The sequence below is a fragment of the Lycium barbarum genome, chromosome 5, assembly GCF_019175385.1.
Source record: "Lycium barbarum isolate Lr01 chromosome 5, ASM1917538v2, whole genome shotgun sequence".
NCBI classification, from domain to species: domain Eukaryota; kingdom Viridiplantae; phylum Streptophyta; class Magnoliopsida; order Solanales; family Solanaceae; genus Lycium; species Lycium barbarum.
In genome coordinates this window covers 131,161,195-131,171,235 of record NC_083341.1, presented here as the reverse complement: position 1 = coordinate 131,171,235, position 10,041 = coordinate 131,161,195, and the positions used below count along the sequence as shown (strand labels likewise).

The 10,041-nt window shown below is 33.5% G+C and overlaps 1 protein-coding gene across 1 annotated transcript; it reads right to left on the bottom strand.

The window, feature by feature from the left end:
- Positions 1–516: 516 nt before the first annotated feature.
- LOC132642738 (putative NAC domain-containing protein 94) lies at positions 517–3,417 on the bottom strand. Its single transcript, XM_060359790.1, has 3 exons — positions 3,034–3,417; positions 2,213–2,514; positions 517–1,664 (listed from the first exon to the last, which is right to left on the bottom strand). The coding sequence occupies exons 1-3, from the start codon at positions 3,215–3,217 to the stop codon at positions 987–989; spliced, it is 1,164 nt and encodes a 387-aa protein (XP_060215773.1). The 5' UTR covers positions 3,218–3,417; the 3' UTR covers positions 517–986.
- Positions 3,418–10,041: the final 6,624 nt, after the last annotated feature.

Genomic DNA, 10,041 nt, shown 5'->3' with positions numbered 1-10,041 from the left:
AACACATACACTTGAAATTTTGAATCCGCCTTTGGAGAGCAGAAAAATAAACGATCAGGAGAGTTGTGGCTTTGTACCAAGACCTACCCTTTCTTGCTATATAAAATAAATAAAAACTTCTTCAAGTTGCAATATACATACGATATCCCAGCAAAGATATGACATTATCATTTTAGGTTTTATAAAATTAGGATTCACTAATGGGCGCAACGTGAGGTTCTCACTTGATATTCTCTGAATACTATGAGTCACAAAAGTTTTTAAAAAATCTGTGCAATTAAAACTTAGAGTATATTCTAAGGAAATATACATAACGTTACCTCGCTTGTAAAGCTCGCAATGAATAGCAAGTTTTATTGTTTTAGAGTTAGTATGTTCGATCCCATCTGAAGATGAGGGAAACAAAACAAATGAGAACAAATACAAGCAAAAGGGAAGGCATTGGAAAACACATTAATGAAATATGCTGGTATGTACTCCCTGCTTCATTTTATGTGTTTTAGTTTGACTGCGCAAATTACTTAAGAATAAGAGAGACTTTTAAATTATGTGGTCTTAAACTAAAAGATACGTATAATATACCAAAATACTCTCCGAATCTTGTGATTTTAAACAAGCCAAGTGGATGTTGGACTTAAATAATAATTAATTATAGAAAGTGATATTTTTTTTAAAAGACTAAAATGGGAAGTAAGAGTCTAAGACATAAATTGATAGAGAAGGAGTGATATAATAAGAAATTGTTCTTCCATATCTTGGTCAAAACCTTTCGGGAAACGATTTGATTAGTCATGAATCAATTGAAAAACCTACATTAGAGTTTTTACAACACTAATTCAAAAATAAAACTAAGTCCAAACTAAAAGTACACAAAAAGAAAAGAAAACAAAAATGCAAAAGAAAGAAAACAAAAATGCAAAAGAAAGAAAACAAAAGCTAACTTCTTGAAACTAAAAAACACAACACTAAAAGTTAGTAGCTATGGTTCAAGTGTAGCACTTGTTACTAGAAAAACTTGTAGACATTTCACTACTAGGACAAGGAGAAGAATCCCAAAGCAAATTTGTCTTCCATGCATCAGCAGCCATATTCAATGGAAAATTATTCATCAAAGGAAGTCCAATATTAGATCTACCATTTCCCCATTGTTCCTCCATATGTTCCATGTTGATCACATTATTAGCTTCCTTTAAGGTTGTTGTCTCATGAACATCACCACCTTCCAAATTCTCCGGTAATGCTGTCGAATAATCTCCAAATATAGAAGATGACATGTTTAAGAGCAATGAAGAAGCATCAATATTGTTCATATTTTCAGCACATGAAGAAAGTGTATAACTTGTAATGGGGTCATGGTTTGGGATTGAAATTTGTTGAGGGGGTCTATAACTAGACATTGAGTTGAGGGTTTTGTAAAAAGGGAGATCTAATGGGGAGAAGCTAGCGAAATTATTGGATGAGTTTTGTAAATCATTAAATTGGATAGGTGAACTTGTTTTGTGTGTAAATGACATTTCATCTGAATTAGTGAAGTGGCTGTTTGTTAGAAAATCATGAGATGTAGTGTTATTTTGAGGTACTGGTGGTGACACCCAAGAGTGAGAAAGAGCTCTATGTGCATTGGAGTTAGCTTTCTTGAAAATCCTGCATATTGCCCATGAGTCCTAAAATATCCAAGAAAAACATTATATTAGTAAAAAAGTTTGACTTGAACATACACACTATAAATAGAAGAATACTATCAGTAATTACCGAGAATTTTTCATAATAACAAGGCCAATTATTTGCTTCCATATGTTAATATACACTGATAGTAGTATAAATTTTTACATTGTTAGTGTATATAATTTAAATTCATAATAAAGTTTTAACTTCTATGCATTGATAACGCAAAAAGAATTTTTCACTATCAGGTCATGACTTAAAAAATAATTACACGTAGTTCATAATAAGTGATTAATAACTTGGAAAATAAGGCCAGTTTTCTACTACAACAAATTAAAATACACTGATAATGTAAATGTTCTTTTTGCTGTCAGTATATATAAGATTAATCTATTGGGAAAGAGTTTAACTTCCTAAGCACTGATGGTGTAAATCTTTTTCACAATATCAGATCACTAGCTAAAATAAAACATTTATCTAATATCTTGAAAATAATATCGATTAAAATACATTCATAGCGTAAAGTGGTTAGTTTTGAGAAGCTTACATTAGGAGGAATATGTTTGTCCAAGAATCTCTTTGGTGCAGTGGAGTCAGTGATGGAAGGCAATCGAAACTCATGCATCATCCAGTCAGTTTTAATACCTTTTGCAGCTCTACCTTTGTAGAAAACTAGTGATTTCTTCAACCCAATGCATTTTGATCCTTCAGATGAATATATTGGCCTGTCAGTACCTGTTGCTTTCCAAAAACCAGCCCCAGTTACTCTATTTGGCCTTGCACTATTTCTATATTTTCTATCCCTTGGACAGTAGAAATACCATTCTTTTTCTCCCACTGCTGCCAACTCTGCTAAGGAAAAAGTAACAACAAAACAAAGGAGTAGTTAGCTAGGTTCATCTTGTAAGAAAATATATATATATATATATAGAGGTTAACTTATATATACTGATAGTGATAAAAAAATTATACTCAAGTCAACTTTTAGTGTTAAATAACTTATCTTATTTCCAGATTACCGATTTCACTTTTTATGGAGGGCTTGGTTATATGAAAATATATTTTGGGTGATTTGACAGGGTAACTTTTTTTTATACTGTTGTATATAAATTAAACTGTAGCCCCTAGTAAGTGAAGCTAGTTATTCCTTGAAAAATTAGACATGCCATTTGTTCTAACATGTTAAATTACACTGATAATATAATCTCTTTATCCAACTAATACATATGAGTTAAATTCAAAAACATGATCCAAGGATATAACATGAAGGTAAAGGGAAAAGTAATTAACCCTGTGAAATCTTGATGCTAAAGCTTATTATTTTGTAGTAAGAAATAAAAGCATGATTTATGAGTTATTGTTTCTTACTTGGTAGATCCCATGGATCATATTTATAGATGTCAAGTTGCTTGATAAGTTCAATGGAGATTGGTTTCTGCTGAACTTTCCTCCTTAGATAAAACCCTACTAACTCTTCATCAGTTGGATGAAACCTAAACCCTGGAAGCATCACTTCATCCATATTTTTTTCTTTCTCATTTCTCTCTTCCATTGCTAATAACTTCTCTAAAACCCTAAATAAAAGTAACTGTCTTCCTCTTTGAAGAAGTAGAAACTCTAGCTACTTAGACAACTTTCCTAAACAAACAAAAAGAACTTGTTTAAGGAAAACAAACTATTGATCTTCCTTTTGTGTTAAGAGTTAAAACCCTAATTAAGACTGAAACTATATTGAAGAAGCTAAGGTAAGTTTATAACATGGAGTACTAGAAGAAAATAAGTTGGAGAGAGAAGTGTTAGAAAGTTTGAGAATGAAATGAGGTGAGGTTAATTAGGAAGTCATTATATGCTTCCTAAAAAGGGGTCTGACTCCGAAGGATCAGCCGCCTTTTCTGGTGACTTTAAAGCTCTCTCTACTTGTTTTTTGCAAACATCGGCTTGCCACTTAATTGGCAATAAGCAATTTTGGCTCTATCTCAGCTAAAAGAAAAAAAAAAAGAAAGTTAAAAGTCATACACACTTTCAATTTAAATTTTCTTATACCATCATTCCATTTTATCTACTACTCCCTTTATCCCATTGATACGATACACTTTCCTTTTTAGTCTGTCTCAAAATAGAATAAAAAAAATGATATTTCTATATTCAGATATAATTTACCTTGAAACTTCCCCTTTTACCCTTAATGAAATGATTTACGGCCATACAAATGTTTATGACTTGTTTTAGACCACAAGTTTCAAAAGTCTTCATTTTTTCTTAAATTCCGTACCTAGTCAAACTATATCATATAAATTGGGATGGAGAGAGTATATAGGGGGTAGCGTATCCTATTCTCAAGATTACAAATCTTATCTATAGATATCATTTAGGTAACTTAATAGTGTATTTCAGACTGACGGGTATACATAACTTAAACTAAAAAAGGAACCATCAATTCATGTTTTCATATGCAAAAATTATTTACACTATCAGGTTGAGTTGACTTATAATAGTAGTAATTCTTTGTATCAAGCATGGTATGATACCTGATGAATTAGCGTAATAACTTGATATAACATGTTGTATTGCACTGATATATAGTAATTGTCTTTACATTGAAAATATATATTATTTAAATTTAAAAGATAAGATATAACTTATATACATTGACCGATGTAAAAATTGTGAGCTACTTGTAGTTATTTTTTAGATAATCTATAAGTGCGTAGAAGTTAAATTCAAGAAATAATAGTACCAATTAAAAGCACCAACCAATGAACTCTAAGGTCAAAGATAAAATGGATTCCCAGCCATACTCTTATTTCTCACTTCAATGTCTTGTTGTACCCACTTGTAGTTTGTTTAGTCCAAATGCAAGAATCTCAAGAAACTCACTAAATTGACCCTTATGGGGATTAGGATATTAAGTGTTGTTTTCATGACTATATTAAGCTTTAAGGCCATTATTATTAATTATTATATGTTGGAGATTGAATAATGTGTATATATCAAGACAAAGCAAACTTCCAAGTGCTTATATTTTATCAATTGCTATTTTGAATAGCATTTTGGAAACACAGAGTCACAGACCAAAAAACATTTCCCAAGGCAAAAGCGCAAAATTATATTCAGATGTAAAATTCCCTATGTGACTTAGCCTCAGACTTATGATTATTTTTAAAATATTTAGAAGCTATAGTTATCTCAGGATCCAAAAAAATCTATTTCCTTCTATTCCATTCTTTCTCAGTTTCTATTCCACTGACTTGTCAGATTGAATACAGTTTCTGCTAAATTAAGTAATTGACTATAGATAATAATGAAAGATACTCTCCAGCTAAGGTAATTAAGGGATGCTTATTATCTTATTATATGTAACCTTGAGGGGTATTTTAGGGACAATAGGTTCCTAAATCAGAACAATGTTAAACCACCCTAGTTAACCTTTATGGGGTCCACAAACAAATTCAAAAGCCTTTCGTCACAAAGATTTTGACTTTCTTGTCATAACATGACTTTTAAAGCCATAAGACAATTTTGTTTGGCCTAAAGTTGAATAATTAGTATAGTTCATATCAGTTTCGAAAAATACATATTTTAAATAATATTTTATTCTCCTTTTAATAAAGACGTGAATAGAAAACTTTAACAAAAAAAGTTTATTTTTCTTTTTAGATTTCATAAAATAAAGACGTAAGACTTTGTATTTATAATATTAATTTGTCTTTTAATTTACTAATTATATTTTAACATACTTATTATATACCTCATAGGGGTTGTAAGAGTTTCATTTGAAATGCAGCGGGTATACCAGAAACAGAGTCATACTACATGGGTGTTTAGTGTAATTAACTAATAAATAAATTGGCAATCTTTTGTATTTGGAACTTTTTTTTCCTAATATCTCTTTATAATTTAAATATAGTTGGAAATGCTCAGAAGCATCATGTTGGGTAATTTGCCTTTATTACTTGTATTTATCCAACTTTAGGATCAGTTGTGAGCATTTCTCACACACACATTTATATTTCGGATGATTTTGTCCATCAATAAAATTGCTATAAAATCTCAAATGAGTAATTGTTTCAATGGTTTAATATTAAGTATTTTAATTATAACAGACTATATTATTGGAAGTTTGATAAGATATACTATCTTGTGTTTTGATGACTTGTCAAACTCTCGAGGAACCGTATAGGGACCAAGTGCCTGATTAGGTCCCCTGACTGTCGTACAAGTCAACTATACAGCTGTAAATGCTGCTGCACTGTACCGACTTGCTGCAGTGCAGCAACACAACTGCAGATAACCAAAAGATGTATTGTCCCTATCCCCTATCACATGATACTCACATGATCTCCAACATACATGCAATATGTTACAAGGTTTCAACCTAACACTTTGAGAATCAAGCAAGAAATATTGTGTTCTCAAGAGGTAGCCGCCACTGCTCCCAAAGTGCTCATTCAAATTTTAAGCTACAACAACTAAAGGAACCAGTTCCGTATTCAATGACTATGTCTTAGGTTCTTTTAGTTGTTAGATCTTTGTCTTTTGTTCTTCATTTATTTTCCTACACGGCTTTTAAGAAGTGTAAAGTAGGATAGATCTACAACCATTGTTAGTTTATGTTCTTGGCTAGAGTTAGTCAAGGTTGTTTGGGTGCTTGGCTAGAGTTAGTCAAGAGTTGTCTTTGCAATAGAGTCATTGTAAAGTAGGGGTGGGCATGGTATGGTATATACCGATTACCATACCGAAATCAATTTTTTTTATATCATGTTTTTGGTATTATGGTATTTGGTATGCATTTACAAAAAGTTTGGTATTCGGTAAGGTATTTGGTATTTATAAATAATATACCGAAATACCGAATACCATACCGAAGTATATAATTACATATACAATTCATATATATTAGTATTAAAATACTAAAAACTATTTAATCTAGTATTAGTACCAAATTAATTGTTTAGATGTTGGAATTTTGACTAATAAAAATTGATTGAAATGCCCTTTTTGTCTAATTGATTTACGAAGGGGATTGCTTGTGCTTTCTTTTGAATATTTTTACATGTGTAAGGTGTTAGTACGACATTATTGAGACGCTTCTTGAATAGCCGAAGTCATAGTTCTCTATTATATGAGTATATATAAGTCGAAGTCTAATAAACTATGGTTACTGACTTACCACACCATAAAATACCGAAACCGAACTTTAAAATACCGAACCATACCAAATTAATTTGGTATGATAACGGTATAGCATTTTTAAAAACCGAAAACCAAAATTACCGTACCAAAATTCCTAATATCGTACCATACCATACCATGTGTAAAGGGCTTGCAATAGAGGTATTGTAAGGGTAGGGATTAAGAATTTAACCCTTACTTTCTTTTCGAAGCAAAGTGAGAGTATTTAGGCACAATTTAAATTGGCCACCATTAAATGACATTAAAGCTTGAAGAGTCAATAGAAAACACCCTTTAACATACAAATATAATTGAAATATAAAAACCCAATCACATAACAAACACATTTGGTCCCACAACCTTAGCTAAATGGTTTAGCTACTCATGTTCATTAAATTAAAGACAAGAATAGAAAAGTATTCATAATGCTTACAAAGTTTGATGGAAGATAATGACAAAAAGAGGAAGATTCTCCTTCAAAGCCTTCAACCACCACTATTCAATGCTCTAAATGCTAAAAACGACAATAAAGTCTGTGTAGAGAATATTCAATGATGTCCACGACAACCGAGGCACTAGTATTTATAGAGGGAGAACAAAAAGTGCAAAAATGGCCTCAAATGACGACATGCGACACCAAGTATGCGGTCGCAACAAGAGTATGCGATCGCATCTTCAGCCTTGGACGAACTCCGAGATGCGACCGTATATGGAGTTTGCGGTGTTACATGTACTCCATAAATTGGTACACTTTGTCTGATTCACTGGTTTCTCGGAGCTGGCGTATGCGACCATATATTGGAGTTTGCAGTGCCGCATATTGCTTCTCATCTTGCTATATTTTGGCAACCTCTCTGTTAATTGTGTGCAAACAACTTGCGACCACAACTCTAACTTGTGGTGCCGCATCTTCGCCGCATTCTGATCGTTTTTGCACTTTCTGCCATTTTGTTCCCTTTATGACCTCGGACTCACAAAACCTGAAAACACACGAAAACATAATATAAATAGAGAAAAATACTTGAAATTACTCCTAAAAAGCATAAATAGTGGATGTAGCATGCCTGAAAATCCACGTTTTATCATTGATGGCGTTGAAGTTGCAAAGGAATGGAAAAATGTTGGTGACAAAGAAAATGTTGAGGAAAACCAGGCAATATTAGGTAACCCCACTCAAACTGATAATAATACAACTGTAGACGAATCTTTAAGAAACTTTGGGGGAAATGTCACTTAGTGAAGTTGAAACTGTGGTGGAGTTTGTTGAAACATTAAATGTTGTGGGTAGTGGTAAAGGGAGTCAGTAGGAACGGAATGAAGAACCTAATCCTTCTCAAGAAAAAATGGTGAATGTAGTAGAAATGGAGAAATAAAATGAGGGACCTGGTTCCTCAGCCCTAGGAGAATTTGAGTCCCCTGGACCCAAGACTACTCCTACCTTGGACGAGATACCAGGTTCCTCAAGGGCCACTGTAAATTTATCTAAGTCTCCTATTGCTGTACCTCTGAGAGACCTTTCTTCTGAGGAGGAATCTGATCCCTCCTACTCCCCTAAGGAGCTTGATTCTGATGATGATATTATTTTGAAAACAATAGTCAAACGACCCACTAAAGGTGTTAAAAAATTGGGTGAAAGCAAGAGAAAACATATCTCTGTCAGGCCCATGTAACCGGGGAAACGAAAAAGACAGAAAAGACATCCACCTTAAAAGCAAATAAAGAAAAATTCTCAAAAAAAAAAGGAGGAGGTCTATGAAAATAAGATTAGTTGATGAGGAAGATGAGCACCTATTGATGTGGTGACTATCAATAATGATGAAGACGAGGTGGAGGAATCCCCTCTTGAGAGGAAAAACTCCAAGAAAAGAGAAACCAAGAAAAGAAAAGCTGATGAGAAGGATGAAATAGATGATGAGGCCATAATATCTAAAAAGAAGATGGTGGAGTCTTAAAATACAAAGGAAAGAGAAAGTGAGGAACCCGGTTCCTCCAAGAAATCAAAAGTTGAGTTGTTAGAATTTGAAAAAAAAAAACAAAAATTGAAATTTCAAAAGGTGTTGCGGGGGAAAGTGTTTGACCCAGATATTGCTGGAAATAATGGCATGAAGGAACTTTTGGAATTTGTTGAGTTCCAAAAATAGACCCACCTTTTTTGTGCCCCCCCAGCCCCTAGTGTGTTTAAGAGGAAGTGTCTCAGTTCTGTGCCAACCTGTTGTGTACGGATAATAATACCCTAATCTTACATATGAATGAGACTGAGTTTGAATTGAATGAAGAAAGTTTGGGTGAGATTCTAAATGTTCCAACTAAGGGGCTGAAGACTGTACGTGGAAAAGCTTTATTAGGATTCATGGAATTAAGAAAGGAGCGACTGTAACAGAAGCAAGGCTCTTCAAGAAGCAGCTTCAACCCATGTATCAACTCTTGTTTGAGCTTGTAAACACTACTAAAAAATTGTCAAAAACCGACGGAAAGAACCGATGGCCCTCGTCGGTTTTTTCAATGAAACCGACAGGTAACCGACCCATTACAGTCCGTCGGTTTACATAGCGTCGCTTTTTGAAAACCGAGGGACGACGTCAATTTTTTGCGATGGACTACGTCGCTTACATGGTCCGTCGATTTTTTATCCAATAATAAAAAAATTAAAAAATTAAAAAAACCGACGGACTGCGTCAGTTCTCTGGAAAATTTCCTGCATGCAATTGCTGCATTTTCTGCAGCCACACCTGCACAAAAACCAGCACAAAAACCAATACCAAAAACTGCTCAAAACTAGCATTAAAATACTCCAAATCAATTCTAAAAGAGCTACAACACATAAAATCACCCTAAGTAACAATAAAACACATCAAACACTATCTAAACACATCAAATACGATCTAAATAGACCTTCAAATTTAAAAAATATTTAGAAGTCCCACCAAAAGTACCATTAACTAGTTTTAACATTAGTCCATAAAACATAAGTCCATTATTAAATCCAAACTACTACAACCGATCATCCGGTGTCCGGGCTACGCAATCACCGTCATCATCATCTGCATCATCATCTTCTAGGTCGGAGGGGGTGGGGGGTGGGGAGGGAGGAAGGGGGCACACCAAATTTTCCACATGTAATGTGGCTTTTAACTTGTGCCTTGAGCGATTCAAGGTTCGCTTTCATGAAGTTACTTTCCTCAACTCTTTTTGCCTCAGTCTCAG

Bases quoted from the DNA above. Each gene is read 5' to 3' on its own strand.
- LOC132642738 (XM_060359790.1), bottom strand. From the start codon at position 3,217: ATGGAAGAGAGAAATGAGAAAGAAAAAAATATGGATGAAGTGATGCTT. The intron at 2,515-3,033 runs GTAAGAAACAAT...TTTCCTTAGCAG, and splicing joins TGATCCATGGGATCTACCAA to AGTTGGCAGCAGTGGGAGAA. The intron at 1,665-2,212 runs GTAAGCTTCTCA...TGGATATTTTAG, and splicing joins ACAAACATATTCCTCCTAAT to GACTCATGGGCAATATGCAG.